This window comes from Artemia sp. Qi Xiang Cuo, chromosome 14 (genome assembly GCF_049724085.1).
Source record: "Artemia sp. Qi Xiang Cuo chromosome 14, ASM4972408v1, whole genome shotgun sequence".
NCBI lineage: Eukaryota > Metazoa > Arthropoda > Branchiopoda > Anostraca > Artemiidae > Artemia > Artemia sp. Qi Xiang Cuo.
The window spans coordinates 2,834,293-2,853,399 of record NC_142807.1 but is presented as its reverse complement, the minus strand read 5'-3'; the positions used below and the strand labels follow the sequence as shown (position 1 = coordinate 2,853,399).

Below are 19,107 nucleotides of genomic sequence, written 5' to 3'. Positions count from 1 at the left end.
AAAACGGTTTTTCAATTGGGATATGTCACTTAATTTTCTTCTAGAAAAATCTTCCCGTTAGAAAAAGAAGATATCTACACCTGTGAAAAGAGCTATTAAGACAATTATTTCATTTTAGAAGCACATAATTCATAGTTTTTCTCTTTAATTTCTCAGAAAAACACAAATACATTTACCTTTTGGTTTATCCATAGAAACGGATAGTGTAACAATCATGGATAAAAAATTTTTGCTGTTAATCCGATCCAGGACAAACCATCCAAAAATCAACACAATTATGTTTTACCATGTATTTTTTGTATTAAAATGTAATTTGTATATAATTTGTATTTGTATATTATGTATATTATTGTATATTATTGTATGTATATTATTATTTTGTATATGTGTATATGTATGTATATGTATATGTATATTATTGTATTTGTATATTTGTATAATATGTAATTGTATATATTGTGTATATGTATTTTGTAAATGTATTAAAATGTATATAATTACCATGTATTTTGTTGTATTAAAATGTCACGTCAATATTATTTATCTCTTTTTTTCACACGATCTTGCTGTCATGTTATGACACCCTAATTAGCTGCATATTATGTAGCATTGCTGCCATGCATAATTGCCCCTGCAAAGCGGTCGTGGAGGGTCGTGAAAGAAGCCCTATCGTCATCTAAGTCAACGTCAAGTCTGTCCCTTCATGTTGAAGGGACAATCATCCAGCAAGGCCTGGAAAAGGTAAATGTTCTTTCAGAAGCCTTTTAAAAAGTCTCCCAACTTGACTAGGACGGAATCTCCCCTCCCCCCTGTGCGCCACGAACAGATGCAAAAATCACCAGCGTTAACATAACTACTAGGAAGGTGCTCAGAACGCTAAGAAAGCTGGATATCACCAAAGCTTCAGGACCTGACAAGATTTCCAATCTCAACCTTAAAAGATTTGCCCCTGAACTTTCTGGTCCTCTTGCCTCTATCTATAGAAAATGCTTTGCAGTGGGATTATTCCCGAAAGCCTGGAAAACTGCTCATGTGGTCCCTGTTCCAAAGGCAGAGTCTGACCTTACTAATGTAGGATCATATCGTCCAATAAGTCTGCTGTCCTGCGTAGGTAAAGTTTATGAAAACGTCATTCATAAGACCCTTTACCAATACCTTCAGTCACATGTGTTGTTGGCAGACACGCAATACGGTTTTTGCAGAAAACGGTCTACGTTAGACTGTTTGATTGCACAGTATCAAGAGTAGGTTGAGTTCCTTTCTCGGGGACACGATATTTGCCTTCTCTCCTTGGAAAATGAAAAAGCCTTGGATCGTGTATGGCACAAAAGACTTCTTTTTAACTGAAAGACCATGGACTTGATGGTCAAAAGTTTGAGGTAGTTGCTAACTTTCTTCGTCAACGATCATTGTAAATTCTCCTCAATGTCTTCATATCGAAGTAACACCCAGTTTTATCAGGAGTACCACAAGGAAGTCTTGGGCCAACTCTTTTCTTGGTGTTCATAAACGACCTAGGAGACAACCTTGTGAAAAAACCTCACCACTTTGCGGATGACTCAACAACAAAAACATCTATCGCAAAAGACGAAGATCCTAGTGAACCCCACAAAGAGCTTCAGACTGACCTGGTGAAAATTGAGGCGTGGGCAGATGCATGGCTTGTAAGTTTTAACACATCGAAAACGAAAGAGCTCCTAATTTCTAAGGTGCGTAATATGAGGGCTCATCCTGATTTCGTCTTCAAAGGAGAGGTAATAACGCGAGTTGATACATTGCGCCAACTAGGAGTTAATTTCTCTTCGGATATCTCATGGACTGAGCATCTCAGTAAAATTAGATCCTCTTGCAACAAGAAATTAGGTGTTATCCTAAGATGCAAAAGTCTTCTCCCTGATGATTCTATTCTGCCACTTTTCAAGTCCTGCATCAGACCTGTCATGGAATATGCAGGTCCTCTTTTCGCTGATGCACCAATAAGCCATATCGCTCCACTCCGATATATTCAAAATGGAACAGTATGTGCAGAAAACTCTGGAAACACGAAAGTCAAAACCCCGTAGCTGATCCAGGAACGTTTCGATGAGGCGTCCATGTCGGTTTTCTGTAAGTACTTGTATAATCCTCCATCTGAGGAGCTATTGAAACTCGTTCCTGATAAAGAAAAGCCCTTGCGATCAACTCGTCAAAATACAGCTCGTCAGGACTACCTTGAGCAGGGTACTCCCCGCCAAGAATATCTTAAAACGAGTTTCGCCCGGTGATCGGTTGCCACATGGAATAGATTGCCGGCAGAGGTAATCCCAAAAAATCCTCCCTTGACGCGTTCAAGAGAAGGTATAACAAGTACCTCAGTGTTAGAAAATGAGGTAACTACCAGGACTAGCGGCAAATCATCATTTGTGATGGAGCCGTGAAGCCTGTAATAATAATAAAAAAAAATGTATGTACATAATTCTACTTGTACTTACAGCAGGACCGGTCGTTTCCGCCTCATCCAGCATCCAAACAAAGCTTCTGAATGAGGGTCTCCCATGATGACTGATTTGGTGCCTTGGAGGATCATGGATGCGCCTGTGGATAATCAAAAGTTTACTGCATTTATCAAGCAAAACGCTGCTTAAGAGAAAGAAAGCAAAATCGTCCCATTTTTGTCCAAAGAGTTGGCGATAGCTGGTTTTGATAGTTGTAATCCTTGCCAGGTTGTTAAAGAATAGAAACAGAGTATTTAAGGCTTGGATTTCGAGTAGCCTATGCCTAAATTGCTTCTCCACTGGCAACCGAATCGCACCCGTCACCGAGGAAGACCAAAGAACACGCTCCACGGGACTTACGAATATGACAGAAGAGCCTTTCTGACAAATTTCATCCCAGAGAGGGAGGACATCTATGCAGCAGCCTACTTGAAGGAAGATTGGAGGCTACTCACTGACACCCTCTGTGCGTCTGGAGAAACTAAGGCTAAGACTGTGCGTAGTAAATATATATATATATATATATATATATATATATATATATATATATATATATATGACCATTGTCATATATGGACCATTGTCAATGGTCCTCTTAAAAATTGGATATTACCTCATTTTTGTCTCTTTTCAGTTTTTTTCATCCATAATTAGGAACTAATTATTTTTTTTTAAAGGCAACTGGTATATCTTGATGGAGGAGTCATTTTTGCAAGCTCACGAATCCTTGTAACGGATTTTCTTTTGAATAGAATACCATCTGGACATATTACTGGTATTCTTGTGTATAAGGCTCATAAGGTTGTTGAGTCTGGACAAGAGGCTTTTATACTTCGCCTCTTTCGTATAAGGAACAAGGTAATTTTTTGTTTCGGAAATTGATATTATTACTATTATACTGTTTACTTTAATACACAGATAAAGTTGAAGCACAGTGCCTTTGCAGCCAGAATGCATGTTCCCACCCCTAACGAAGATCTCAAAATTATTATTATTTTGGATTACAGGGCACTTTGATGCTCTGTTTCATTTGAAACATAGGATTTGAAACTGAGAGAATTCTTGTATTCAAGAAGAAAAGAAAAAAATCTGAAGAGATTTCATCTGATATTATTAAAATTATTATTATTATTTTGGATCACAGTGAGTTTAAATGTTCACACAAGGAAGGATTCTTTTGAAAGACAGAGTATTCGAATTTTTTTCAAAGGCTTGTTATTTAGTCAAATCTCCCATTTTCTCTATCGTAAAGTGTTAGCGAGCAACTTGTCTGTTCATAAATTTTTGTTGAAGGATGCCTTGATGATCTTGGTGCGTAGATATTTTGGGATTGTGAGAGGGCAGAAAACTAGTGGAACTCAAGGACTACTCAGGAGACTTACTATGACAATGACAAGCTCTAGTTGTATTTTTCAACAGTAATTTAAAATCTCATGATGGACTGATTTAAAAGACTAGCAACAAATCAGATATTTAAAAGCACCTGGCGGCGCGAAGGAATGAAACAAAGTATTGTCTAGCTATGACAGAACTAAGCTTTTAGAATTTGGTGTACCTTTAAATAATTGTTATGAGGCTATGTTGCATGTTTCATGTATTTGGCCTTCCAAATTTAAAGGGAATTCCTACATTTTAATATGGAAAGTAGGTGGAAATCCATTCTGTCTTTCCTCTAGCTCAAATCAATTAACCAAATAAGTTTCAAGTGGCCTTAACCATCTTTCTTTCAAAGTCAGAGAAGGAGAGTGCTTCTGAAAACCGTCATTTTTTTGTTCCATTTTCCCGATGTACTTGGCCCATAAATTTCAAGTAGACAGATGAAAAAAACAAAAACATTAAATTCTTTTTACTGAAAGGTTGATGATGACAGAGGGGGGAGAAAATCCCCATCTTGTGTGGGTCCGCTTCAGGTAAGACGCAACAAGCCCAAGTTCTGCCAAAATGATTGCTGGGGTGATGGAGGGACCACGAACCCATTTTACCAAGTTCTAAAGGTTTACATCATTGTATATTTTTGATTTTAACAAGGAGAAACATGATATCTTTCTGTTTAAAGTTGAAGATGGAAGGGGTGAGGTGCTGGTGGAGTCCTGGGGCTGCTTTAGTCTTTCAAAAATAGAAATCAAAAGTAATTTCATGATTGTGGTTCAAGAAAGGTGCTACATACGACCTCTATGAAAATGAGTTGGAATTGGGAGGGGTATGACCGAGGGGGGCCGATGAATTTTTATTTTCTAATGATGAAGACTGAAATTGCTTGCGCAATTCTGGTTCAAACAAGGTGTCAGATCCTATTTTCTGCAAAAAGTAACTGGTGGAGACGCTGGTATGCTGGAGGGGCCACATGTCAACTTTTCACATCAAATAATACAGTTTCAATGTGCTTGTGTAATTCTACTTCGATATTTGTATATTATGCCTACCTTTCAGGAAAAAAGTTTAAACGAAAAAAGGGGGGGGGGATGCAGAGTGGGATGGATGGACCACTGTTCACTTACTACTTCCAGCTTGTTTTTACATGAGTCATTACTTGAATTATTTCCCTAATTTATACGACTTAAAAGAATTATCACCCCTTTGAAATTTTTAGAACGGTATGCATTATGAACGATTTTTCTTACAAAAAAATTGATGTCACACATTAATATTATGTCACACATAATGATGTCACACATTACACATGTCACACATTACTGAGGATCTTTACTAGATCCTCAAGGAACATTGTTCGGCGTCATGAACAGAATTGTAGCTCTCTTATTTCAAAGTTGATCTTTTGCCGTGGGCCTGCTTTCTAATATGACAACTAAGAAAAGAAACCCAAAAAACCTAAGGGTAAGTTCCAATTCCTTAAGAAATCACGAAGCTATTAATGTTTAGGAAGCACATGCGATGTCGTCCGTCTGCCTCAGTCCTAGATGTATGAAGGGAAATTACAAACTCACCGGAAGAAAAAACAGAATCGTCAGAAAGTAAATAACCTGTGGGCCCATGGATAAATGTTCTTTTTTTGGATTCCTGAATTCTTTGTTTTCATTATTGTAAGAAATCACTCTGGCAATGGAACCTGGGATTTCTGCACATCCTAACCACTTTTAGGTTTCAGTCTAACTTCCCGTGTGAAACTTATATCTGCTTCATTACGAGCTTCAACGGAGCTTTTTAGTCGAAAACGGATCCGTTGTTTGAACAAACGGAAGCTGGATGGAAAACCTGAGATACTTCTCTCTGATGTACATCATAAAATTCTACTTAAGCTTCCATACTCTAGGCTCTAACATAAGAACAAGCAAAACCATCCTTTTTGGCCCCAATTCTGAATTATGTATAGCTCTGCAAAATATAATTTAATCCTCATCAACCCGGCCTATGACCAACACTTTCTATAAAATCCGTCGATTGGCTCGCACTGAAATCAGTGGCATAGGAAAGAACCAGTACTAAGCCATAGCTTTGCTCCTGCAAAACCATTGTTGAAAAATAACGCGAGGTTTCGGAAGGCCTAGACACAGAGACCCCTCATGTGTGTTTATCCAAGATATTTCCACATGGTACAATAAACATAATTTAAATGTACAAAACGTTTCTGTAGTAGTATCGTAGAGACATCTCTAACAGAGACAGTAGTATCTAACAACTGCAATATGTTAGAAAAGTATTTGATGTCCAATATTTCATTTTACTAAGAAGTATTTTTTGCCTAAAAACCTTATTTTGCCAGAAAATAATAATTTTTTATTATTTTCCTTTCGATACTGGCCATACAGTAATTCTAGTTTCTGGTGAAACAAAAATTATTATTTTTTTTGTAGGGGAAAGGGGAGGTTCTAAAAATTTCATAAAGAAGTTTGTTAAAACAGAGAAACCGTCTTAGACAATATTCCCTATCAACAGTTGAGCATTTTGTAGTGTCGTAAATAAATAAAAAAATTTTTTTTTCAAATCACAGAGAGACTGAGGCTCAATAACTGTCTTAGCCAGTGTTTTCATTTGTTAGTTCAGCAATGAACTCTTCATTTCTATAAGCATCAGTTTCCAAATTTACCGACATATATATTATTTTTATTTTCGTTTTTCAGACAGGCTTTATTAAAGCCTTTTCAAGTTCACCAGTATCTTTCACCGCTGGTTTTTGTCACGTCAATCGTGTCATGAGAAGTCTGTTCGTCAGGAATTTATATTTATGGCCCCGATTTCATAAAGATGTTAGTGACTGTCTTAGCCAATGCAAGGTAAGAAAAAATGATAATTTTAGACCATTGGGCCGTCCAAAGTAAAAAATTTCAATTCCCTTTCATCTACAATAAATAATTTTTTATTAGGAATATCTTTAATGCTCCTATCAGTAGCTCTAAGTATTCTAATCTTGGAAGTAAATTAGGTTATTTCTGCTACTACTGTTAGTACTTCTACTAATCTTACTTATACTGCTAGTAATACCCCTACTACTATCTTGGAAGTAAATTAACATTGAAATTTTATGACGTCGAACGAAAGAGAAAAAGAGGGATCAATTCCCAGTAATTCCATGGTAAAAAGTGTGCTCTAATGTAATTGGTTTAGATCATTGACGTTTTTTTGTTGGCATGTGCTATTAGCTCTTGTTTTTGAAGAAATGAATAATCCCGCATTTTCAAAACTTGATTGGTTTCAGAAGTGAGAAGAATGAAAAGTTAATTTCGACCTGATTGTTCCTCATGTGACAAATGTTAAGGCAGTAAAAAGAACGAAATGTTTCTCAAGTTTCTTTAACAAAAAGTTATTTCTCTGTGGGTGTAACTTACAGGGGTCCCATTTGCGGTGAGGAAAGAGGAGGGGGCATATTTTGAAATATACGTTTTTGGTATTTTCATATACCAAACGTTCACTTTTACTATGGCTAAGGGTATTAAGGAGAAATGTTCAGGAAGTGCTGAGGGGTGTGTTGAATTAAATTAAAACATGCTCTGTGTATGCAGGCTGTCAAAAGACCGTATCTGCAATATCTCAAGAATGAATTACAGTATTAGGTTAAAACTTTCAGGGCATGCATTACTAGCGTGTAGTTTTTAACATACTACTAGTAGTATGTTGAAAAAACTAAAATGTACTATGTGCATGCTACCAGTTACATAGTAGTACCACTACTGTTGTTAGTACTGTAGTAATGGTGGCTAATGGTGTTAATGGTGTTAAAGGCTAATGGTGTTAATGCGGAACTTTCAGGGACTGTTGAGGTGAATGCTGGACTAAATCAAAACACGTTATGTGCACAAAGGCTATCAACAGGACGAACCAGCAACATTTTAGAAACGGCTTAGCGTATTAAGTTGAAACTATCAGGGCATGAGGAGGGGATGTTGAACTAGACCAAAAAGGCACAATGGAAATTCTATTATGGCTTACTACTAATACTAATTAAATACTAAAATACTAACTGCTAATGTTAATAATACTAATGTACTATTATTAGGGAACACCCCCTGCCCTAGTGTGCAAATATGTAGAGCGATTGGGTTTTGCTTTTCAGATTTTGTTTATTATATACTATACAATAGGTTAGATTATATATTTTATGGTTTTAAAAAGTATTTTATAACTATTTTATGATCTGTAAGATAGTTTTAAAACAAACAAATCTAAGCTTTCACTCATACCCAGGTTGATTCATGTACATGTAGTAGGGGAGGAAGGGCAGTTGCCTCCAGGATATTTTGTGCCCCTAGATTCTTCTCTCCCTGACCCCACCTCTGGATTTTGAAAATGCCTTTCTTTTTAAGAATTCTCTTTGAAAAATACTGTTTTTATTTTAAAAAACATCTTTTTGGTGTTTTCATGAAAAAACGAAAAAAACAACAAAATTGCCCCCACACCCTTGACTCCCTTTATATTTCAGTGAATTGAAGCCCCTTGTTTGCACAAATACTTGCATGAACAAGTCTTGCTGATAGCAGTTTTCAAATGCTGTCCAGCAATAGTCCATTTGGTAAATATCTACGCCTGACCGTTTTTTGTTACAAACTATTTTTGTTAACAGATTATTAACTTTTCCTATGAATACCGTAACGATTGGCTTTTGGAAGTCTGTGCTTTCGGTTTTAGTGGAATCTAAAGCAAAACTTATCGAAAAGAAAAAAATTTTATTCCTCAAAAGTCTTACGTTCGGATTAGGATACTCTCTCGCATTAATGAGTGTCCTGGTGTCTCTGATGTAGCACGGCTTGGAACGTATCATGCAGTTAGAATTTCGTTTCTTGATTTTGCATTTAAGAGCAATAGCATTAAAACTGAGTTGAAAGTCGGCTATGAATTTTTGTGTTTTGTTGAGTATCATTTGATCCCGCGATGTTGCCATAGATGCCGCTCTCCTGACCACGTTTTTGCTGATTGCAAAAGCCCAGTTTTTACCCTTCCTGATACTCCGTTCCCCGTGAATCCTCTAAAGACTCTGTCAGTTGTTCCCAAACTGTGCTAACTGTGGCAGAGACCATGTATCTTATAGTTTTCAAAAACATAAAGTGAATGAATTGTTCCGATAGTGTCTAAACAATTTTGAAGCCTGATTTATCAGGCTGATATATCAGTTATCAGACAATTTTTGTACTTCCAATTTGCCATATTCCACATCAAATTCACCTTTTTTGAAAACTTCACTTACTTTGATAAGTAAAAATGCAATAAAATGCCATTAATTCAAGTAGGTAGTTTTAAAAAACCTGATTCTAAAGCCTATTTAATATTCGTTTTTTGTTCATGTTATTCTTTAAATTTTGTTCTTTCAGCCGGAAGTTATTGAATTACAATTGAAGCAGACGACTGCCATGTTATCTATCCAAACAGCTTGCCTGGATCTCATACACTACTCCACAAAAGAGCTTAAGAAGACCAATCCATCCGTAAGTAAATTCATTTCATAACCGACCACATAAATTAATGAGCACAAGTATCTGTGGATTTTAAAAATGTGAATTGACTTTAAGACGTTTGAATCCTGTTTCTGGAACAGCTGTGTGACCTATGGGCTTTAATATCAGTGCAGTCTAAAGCCAATCAAAAATACCCTTTCTGAAATGAAATTCAATATTGTGATGAAATTAGAATGACGTAACTTAATAATATTAGTTTTCGATAGTGCATTTTGTAAGCCTGCACAGAATAAAGGGACCTCCTCCTTGAAATCACGGGAAAATTCTGGACCGTTATCTAATACCTTACTCAGGTTTTTCACCAAATTGTTAAAGTAAGATCCTCCATTGAAAACTACCTACTTGGATTAATGGCATTTTATTGCATTTTTACTTATCAAAGTAAGTGAAGTTTTCAAAAAAAGGTGAATTTGATGTGGAATATGGCAAATTGGAAGTACCAAAATTGTCTGATAACTGTTTGCGTCTGTGATATTTTTATTATGAGAAAGAAAAGGAAATAAGAAAAGGCCCTAATGTTTTACCTTTTGGAATTTTGGCACAACTTTCCAAAGAATGTACTGAGAGGGGGGCGTTTTAGAGACAACTTAGAGAAGAAGGAACTCGTGTCAACTCAACCTCTCTATTAGCGGAGTTGTTACCCTAACTTTTATATGTTGGGCTTTGTGCTGCGTCATGAAGCAACTTGACAAGCAGCATATTTAGAAAATAACACAATGATGGCCTGAGGTTTTTTCATTAGAAGGATAGTTTTATTTATGGCCTTTTATTTGTATTTGACATTCGGTTTTGGTATTTTATCATTTGATTTTGTATTTGATAATCTGAGGTTTATTTGTATTGGTGATTTTTTCGTATCTGGAATTGGAGGACTGATGTTTTTGTTTGTTCGCTCTGGATTCGATGTTGATATGTTTCTCTTGGTGAATTTTAAACACTTCACAATTTATATTGGTGAAAAGGTTTGATGAATCCTTTTGTATGTTCTCAAAATTCTACCTGAAATTCCCTAATAAGACTACTTTTTGTAGCTTGACCTCGAAGATATCTCTGTCGAAGCAGCGTTGTCAAAATCGTTTCATAAAATATTGCAGCTACAGCTAGAACCAGTTTGGCACCAGCTTAGCTCAAAAACTCGACAGCTTGTGGCAGACCTAAAGACTTTAAGGACGATATTAGTGTAAGTAGCTTCGAACTTAGCGATGACAATGAGTCTTACATGGCATATACGACATCTCTTATGTAAAATGCTTTCTACTATGTTTATAATTACAGTCTTTTTTTCTAGTTGCATTTTTTTAAATCTTAGAAAGATAAAAAATAAAGTCCATTACATATTTTAAATGGCCTAGTATCAGTGAATTTGGTATAGACTGTACAAGGGATATATTATATTTTTTTTGTTTTTCTACATCTGAAAGTGCAAAGTAGGCGTAAGAGCTATTATTTTAACAATTGAGGCGTTTCAAAAGCCATCAAGTTTGCTTGGATTTCTTTTTAAGAATTTAGTGTTAAAGTACTTGATCGTAGCTTTGCACATTCATGAAGTACGAATTTTCATTTGCCTTCCTATTTCCGCTTGAATGGTATTGATTTAACCTTTTGCTTGTTCAGAAACTATATTTATTAAGCCTAATTTCTACTTTGTAGAATGAACTGATTGAGTCTTTATACATTCATAAGTAGATTATCTAAAAATACTTATTTTGTTTAATATTCTGATTTTGGTTCGTTATCTTCTACCGCAGTGGCAGAAGTTTTCATCATTAACAAACCTGAAGATGACGCTTTTAAAACCTGATGATTTAAAAATGCTCATTTTGGTTCATTTTTTTCTACCGCAGTGGCATTAGTTCTCATTTTTAATAAACCTGAAGATGGCGCAGTATAGGTTCTGTTGAAATTAACGTTTTTAATTTCAAACAGTTCGTGGTAGCGAACTGTAAGTAAGGAGCGACCCGGCTCAAAAGTAACCGAAACTCTAAAAAACGGAATTTTGATACCAATAAATACATCAAAAGAATCAGATTTTAATGCTGATTTCAAACATATAAGTTTCATCAAGTTTAGTCTATGTATAAAAAATTAGGCGCCTGAGAAAATTTACCTTATTTTCGAAAAAAGGGGGAAACACCCTCTAAAAGCTATACAATCTTAATGAAAATCACACCATCAGATTCAGCATATCAGATAACCATCAGATTCAGCGTATCAGAGAACACTACTGAAGAGGTTTCAAGCTCATATCTGCAAAAATGTGGAATTTTGTATTTTTGCCAGATGAAAGATCACAAATGCGTGTTTTTTTGTTTTTGTTTTTTGTTTTTCCTCAGGGGTGATCGTGTCGACCCAATGGTCCTAGAATATCATGGGAGGGCTCACTCGAAAGGAAATTAAAATTTCTAGTGCCCTTTTTAAGTGACAAAAAAAATGGAGGGCAACTAGGCCCCCTCCCACCCTCATTTTTTTTCCAAAGTCACCCGATAAAAATTTTGAGATAGCCATTTTGTTCAGCATGGTCAAAAATATAATAAATGTGTCTTTTAGGATGACTTAGTCCCCCAAAGTCCCCAGGGGGACTCAATGTTTACATATAGTATTGGTTATTGGGAAGTATACTGGCGTTTTCAGGAGGAACTTTTTCTGGTAGTGGGGGGGGGGGGTTCGGGGGGTTATGTGGGAGGATCTTTCCACGGATGAATTTTTAATGGGGGAAGGGAAATTGCTATGAAGGGGGCACCAGATTTCCCAGTATTATTTAAAAAACGATCAGAAATTGAATAAAAAAATAATTTCTAAGACCACAATGGCTATTCATGATAAAACGAAAAAGTAGTAAAAAAAGAGACAACCAAAGATTGTACAAACCAGTAAAAAATATTGATAAACATGCAAATGTTTTGATCAGGATATCTACTTGACCATTTTCAGTGCAAAGTAATAACAGTGGAATTACTAATAAAATCCAAGGATACTATAAAAAAATTTCAAACCTTAAAACAAAGCAGAACTAAAATTTGAAGACCCTCTCTATGTAACGGTGAAAGGGTAACTGAATGAAAAAAATACAGTGCTTCCCATTCAGCACTGTATTTTTTTATTCAGTTACGGATTTCTTACGGAATCTTTTGCAGATAAATCAAATAAATAGTAATAATAATAATAAAAAAAAAAACAGGTCGGATTCTTTTGAGTACCCCTTCGCACATTCCAACGCAAAAAAACACAGTAACGTTCCAGACAAGCTCTACAATCCCTGATGTGCAACGATTAATTTTTTTACATGTTTTTAATTAATCAGCATAAAAAGCTGATTCTTTGGTTTAATGTTATCAATATCAGGTTAGTAGCTTTTGATGGATAACTTAAAAATTAATTAATTTTATATATTCGGAATTAGAATAAAAACCCAATTCTCTTAATGTTAGTTGTTATCAAAATTTCTTTTATCAGAGTTTCGATTACTGTTGGTCCGTAGTTGCTCCTTACTTATGAAAGTACAAAAAATGCTGTTATTCAAAATAACATATAGTTATTCATGCTAAAACTAATACGAAAACACTAACAGAACCCTATTTATTTTGCTGAATTGTTCGTACAGGAATATCAGAACCAGAAGAATTTTCGGTACTTGTGTGATATACGCCCTACCTAATGTTCTTCTAATAACTACTACTTACTTACTTTACTTTCGGCGGGAACCAGAAGAGGAACTGTCCTGCCCGGCACCAAAGGATCTTGGAATGACTTCCGGCGACCACTTGGACCTGTCGGCTGCAGCTTCTCCGGCGATCTTCAGCCAGTCTTTGTTTCATCTCTGACCGTGTCTCCTGAATCCTCCCCAGGGTTCCAGGTCCTCCTTGAATATTTGCCACAGGTTCTTCTTTTGTCCTCCTGGTTTACGTTTCCAAGAGGGGGCTGGTTCGCAGACAAGGACGTCTCGACATATCGTGCCTTCGGGACGGCGTAACGTGTGGCCAAGGAGCTTCAGGTGAGGTCTTTTAATGATAAGCGATAGCTCTTCTGATTAGTCACAGCGACTCCTAACGTCACTATTGGAAATCCTGTCCCGTCCCTTAGTGCGGAGGATATAACGAAGGTAGTGGTGGTCGAACACGTCCAAAGTTCTCGTGTCTTCAACCTTGATCGGCCATGTCTCGCAAGTATGAGGTACTACTGCTCGAACAGTTGCAAAGTATATTCAGACTTTTGTTTTGGTTGAGATCTCCCGTCTGGTCATAGTGCTTTATTCGGACTAGTAAAGACTCCCCAGGCTTTAGCTATTCGGGCAAATATATCCCTTTCAGCCCTGCCATCTGGTGTTATGATAGAGCCCAAATACTTGAATTCCTCGACGTTTTCTTTTGGCCCGCCGTCGAGGGTAACCTGGCAAGGAGCAGGTTGGTTGAGAGTCAATACTTTAGTCTTTGCACCACCGATGGCCAGTCCGATGTGCTTTGAGACCACAGAAGTCTCGTTAAAAATACCTTGTAAGCTGTTGGCGGTAGATTCGAGCTGAGCAACGCCGTCTGCATAGTCCAGATCTCTCAGGGACTGGAGGAAACAAGCTATTTGTCCGAAAACTATTCCGCTATGGTTTCTCATTGCATTATTCATGGTCCAGTCTTATCGCGTAGTTGAATGATGTAGGCGAAAGGGGGCATCCCTGCTTTACCCCAAACTCCACTGGAAACATAGGGGTGTTATTGCCGGAAACACGGATGCAAGTCTCAGTGTCCTTATACGCACTTCGGAGTATCTGAATGATAACTTGTGGCGTACTGTTTTCAGCCATAATTCTCCATTACTCCTCTCTGGTGAGGGAATGGAAGGCAGCTACAAAGTCAATAAAGGCAATGAGAAGGGGTAGACGAAACCTGCTGTATTGCTGAAGGATGAGGTGAATCGTCAATATCTGTTTTGGACAGCCTCTGCCTGGCCTGAAGCCAGCTTGTTCAGGGCGGGTTAACTTGTGACGAGCGTCTTTGAATCGATTCACAAGAAATGACGCAGAAGATCTTTATGGCATGATCGATCAAGGAGATACCTCTATAGTTTCCGCAAATGGGCTTATCTTCTTTTTTGTATAGCGGAATGAGGACTGATACTTTCCAGTCTTTTGGGAAGGTCTTTGTCGTCCATACCTGAACAAACATGTCGGTTAGGTGGCACAGTAGAGTTGGCGAGGACTTGCACATTTCAGAAGGGATTCCATCCTCTCCTGGAGTTTTATTGTTTTTTATGCACTTCAGCGCTTTTTGTACGTCCACAATACTTGGCGGATCGAGGTTTATTGCGTAGGGCTCTCTATCAGCACTCAAGAAGGCAGGTAGATCGCACGGGGATTTGACAGGGTTCAGTAGCTCAGAAAAATGCTCTCGCCAGCGTTTCATGCGTCCTTCTTCTGTTCGGATGAGTTCTCCGGACTTATCTTTCAGTGTGTCAACCGCTAGAGGAGCTTTTCCTGTCGCTTCTTTTAGGAGTATGAACATTTTCCTGCTATTGTGGTTCTTGGACGCCTGTTCAATTAATTCGCCAGATATGACCAGTACCTTTCTCTGTCCCCTTTCAGTGACTGTTTAACTGCTTTACGGGCTACTTTTAAGGGTTCTTTTGCACCTCTCACGAGCGGTTGTTTCTTCTCAACTAGTTCTATGGTGTGGTCAGAGACCCAGGCTCGCTGTTTTCGTTTTGTGTGACCAAGCACCTCCTCAGCTACGTCTTGTGTCGCAATTTTTATCTGCGTCCATTCTTCGTCGACGTGTGAAAGACGGTTCAAGGCTTCGAACCGGTTGCTTAGCTTTAACTCGAAGTCGGCTTTAAGTTCCGGGCTTCTTAGTTTCGACACATCGAAGTGCTTCCCTGCCTTCTTTTGCTTCTGTCTACTAAGGGGGTGACCGACTTTGCAAGTGAGGAGATAGTGATCAGATCCATATAAAGATCCTGTGTCTGTTCCTCTGTATACCCGGGTGTCTGTGCAGGAGCTCCTCCATCTTCTGCTGACTAAGATGTGGTCAATCTGAGCTGTTGTTACGCCGTCGTTCGAACGCCATGCTACGAATTAAAGTCCCTTGAGCTCAAAGAGAGTGTTTGTGACTCATAGGTTGTTGTATCTGGCTAGCTGTAAGAGCCTTTCTTCATTGATGGATATGTTACCAACGGTGTGGCGGCCAATAACTGCTGCTGTGTCGGGGTCTACTGTGCCAAGCCGGGCGTTCCAGTCTCCAGCGACAAAGAGGATATCACGCCTTGGTGTCTTGTTGTCCTTTGGTCTCCTTGTCTTGTTGTCCTTGTTGTCCTTGTTGTCCTTTGGTCTTGGTGTCTTGTTGTCCTTGGTGTCCTTTGTAGGTCATAATAAAAGGCATCTTTGACCGCGTCACTGCTGTCCCTTATCAGAGCGTACACAACGATTATGGTTATCTGGCTAATGTGGCCTCTCAATCTGATCATGGCGATCCTTGTTGACACTGGCTCCCAAGAGGTGACACATGATGTAGTAGGATCGTCTATCAGGAACCCAACTCCTTGTTGGAAGGAACCATCCTTGCGACCCGAGTTATAGAACTGGAATGAGTCAGATTCGGAAACGTTCAACTTTTTGGACAGAACATCATTCAGTCTCGTTTCTGACAGACAACAAACGTTGATTTTATACTTCTGTAGCTACTTTGCAAGAAGCAGTTGCGTGGATTCCAGCTTTCAGCTGCGAACATTCCACGCGTCAATATTTAAATGTTTTCTTGATCGGGCGGATTGTATACTTGTCGGGCCAGGCACTACTCTGACCTGGTCCTCGTCGGCTACCGCGAACGCCGTAGTAGTAGTATCTCTTTGCATTTGATCTTTAATATCCATTGGTGTTTCATGGGAATTGACTTGAATAAGGGCTGCCCAGACCCTTGCACTTGCAGAGGCCGTTGTCCAATCCTGGATCTTCCGCCCTTTCGCAGTTGTCCTCCTGGAGAGGATCCTCCCACGATGGTATCCTGCAGTACCATACAATTTAACCCATTGCTGGAAGAAGGTTCGCAACTAGCGGGACGTGTCCACATGCCGGTGGGCCCTGCCCAGTGTGCGTCAGAGGTGCCTTCTTCCTCCTCCCCCTGTATTTATGGCCCCCTGGCGAGGGTACACTTTTTCAATTTGGGACTCCCAGGGGCTAGGTACCCCCTTGGTCCGCGCCTCTCTTTATGGAGGTACCCTACATATCTGCAGTATATTCCCCTATCCGCCACCAGGGGATGTGCTGAGTGGCTTGGGGAGGGCCCCTACTGAGAAGGTGACTCAGATATGACTCAGAGGTGACTAATAACTACTATACTTATATACACTTCTAACTACACTTCTCGACTACAAACATATGATATATGTAACAAACCAAAAATAGAAAGCACGAGAAAATACCGCGATAGCCTATATATTGATGCCAAGCCGGGCATTATTGCGGATCAATCCTAATGAAATATACCAAACTAAGATGAAAACATAATACTTTAGAAACAAATTTGGGCTACATATTTGGACGTTAGGGGGGTGGGGGTAAAGTACAGCGGGTCTGCATGCCTAATGTGTTAGGTACAGTTATTCTGCATATTGTGTACTAAGAATTGTTTTCTAACTTCAAACTGTCCAAATACTTTACCTCCCCCCTTAATGTGCAAATAAATAGCCCAAATTGTGTATTTCCCATCTATTCTGTCACTTCTCTTTGTCTTGTCTTACGCTAAGCTGAAAGAAACTAACGAAAAAAGCCGGTTCTATAATGCGTCAATGGTTGAACAACTTGATTAGTAATGCGTTTATCATACAAATTCCTAATTTTCTACTTTTCGAATTTTCTTTGCTGTCTATTTTATAGACTTTTGAAAGGTTCACTTACAAAAAAGAAGCTAAGTTCCCAACGCTTCTCAGGACAGGTGAATCTGTTTCACGTTTGAGTTAATAACTTAATTGTTAAGTGATATTAGCCATATGCTAAGCAGTATATTGCGCCAGCACCATACATGGTGCTGATCATTACTAAGAAAAAGAAAAGATTTCTTAGTAATGATCTTAAACTTTGAATTTTTTTAGGTAAATTTGTGTATATTGAGTTTAAATCGATTCTGGTGTAGTTGTCGCATGATCGTAAAAAAATTATAGACAATCACTTAATTCACTATGAGAGACCTTAAAAGATCCCTTCCAAAAGTTGTTTATGCTAGAGCAATCGGATTACATTTTGAATTAAAAAAAAAGTATTTTTCAGATTCAGATCCAAATATGGAATGTATTTGCAAAGTAGTTCAGAGAAGGAGTTGTTTCCCCAGACATTTGAATCAATTTGTAACCCTGGGTTTTGTATTTCATTTCAGTTTTTGTCATTTTGATTCCTCTCTCTCCTCTCAAGTATTTAGTGTTTATTTTTCAACAAACTGGCTATTGATGATTCTCTTTCCGTAAAATTAAAAGAAAATATTAGATGAATATGAAAGATGCGCGCTCTCACTTGTCTTTTAGAAAAGGAAGGTAAGCTTATTCTCATATTTGTTTGTGAAGAAGACTTCTGCCACCCATTAGCCAAATTAATGCGTTACCCAATTTCATTTGTAATTATTGGCATCATTCCAATACAGATTTTCTACATAAAGTCAGATATTTGGCCAGTTCAGAAAATTGGCGAGAAATTGGATGAAAATTTATTAGAATTTATTTTTAGACAAATAAACTACTTGGAATAGATTGCAAATTTGTAGGCCAAAAATCTGCGTTAACGCAGATTTTTCTGCGAAAGGTGTGTCAAATTACTTTTGTGTTTTCTTCTTACCATTCACGTTAAGAGGATGTATTTAAAAAAAGTAAAGAACCACTTACCAAAAATACCTGGTATCATAAACCATAGCATCCCAGGCAGTACATCCAGGCTTAGCATCCTAGGACTACCTATCTTTAGTAGGATTGATTATCTTATTTTCTTCTTCCTTTCTTTCTTGTTGTCATAGTGTTTTTCTGAGTTAGCCTATTTTCATGTTACATAACTTTTGTATTTTGCTAGATCTCCCTAGATAAGAATTAGTACGTTGGTTTTAATGAAGTTTGATTCCTTTTCTTACCAGTCTGTGCTTATACCTATCTTAAATCTATACCTCATATCTTATACCTATAGTGTGTTGTTTATGCCTAAGCTAAGGCTTGTTTCTTTTTTTGAAGCTAGTTTTGTTTTGACAACCGTATAAAGTTTGTCATGGGAAAATGATCTTTCTGACGCAACTGACCAGCTAATCTCTGCTTGGTATACTGAAGTAAAATCGGATGCTGACCTTTCCTTCTGCAAAATTTGTGCTTAGGAACTTCAGTTTTTGAAATTTAGATGGTGGATTGTGCGATAATAAGGTAGAACTATAACAGGCTGCAAATTCTCCCTAAGTGTTAGGATTATTTACTAGCGCAGATGAAAGCAGGACAACAGAGACTCTATGAACTAAAGATGTTATTTCATGCTGATACTGATTATACATGGTTATATGTATAAGCTTTATATATGCCTATAGATGTTTATAGGTTTATATAAATTTTTATAGATGTATATAGATGCTTATGGATGCTGATTATGGATGCTTGTTATACATCAGCTTTATCCCTTATTAGAACTAGTGAGCTATTTGATGAATGTTCCTGTCGTTTGACGAGTCGAAAGAATTCAATCTTGTCAGAACAAAAATTAGTTGTCTACTTACAAAAGCATTATC

The 19,107-nt window shown here is 37.8% G+C and overlaps 1 protein-coding gene across 1 annotated transcript in view; it reads left to right on the top strand.

Moving 5' to 3' along the window:
- The window catches only part of mei-9 (DNA repair endonuclease XPF mei-9), a 119,345-nt gene that overhangs the window by 14,058 nt on the left and 86,180 nt on the right, over positions 1 to 19,107 (top strand). Inside the window, exons 3-6 of the mRNA XM_089099794.1 lie at positions 3,152 to 3,332; positions 6,554 to 6,706; positions 9,236 to 9,349; positions 10,411 to 10,559. Of these exons, the coding sequence (XP_088955920.1) occupies positions 3,152 to 3,332; positions 6,554 to 6,706; positions 9,236 to 9,349; positions 10,411 to 10,559 (597 nt within the window). The remainder of the gene's footprint in view (positions 1 to 3,151; positions 3,333 to 6,553; positions 6,707 to 9,235; positions 9,350 to 10,410; positions 10,560 to 19,107) is intronic.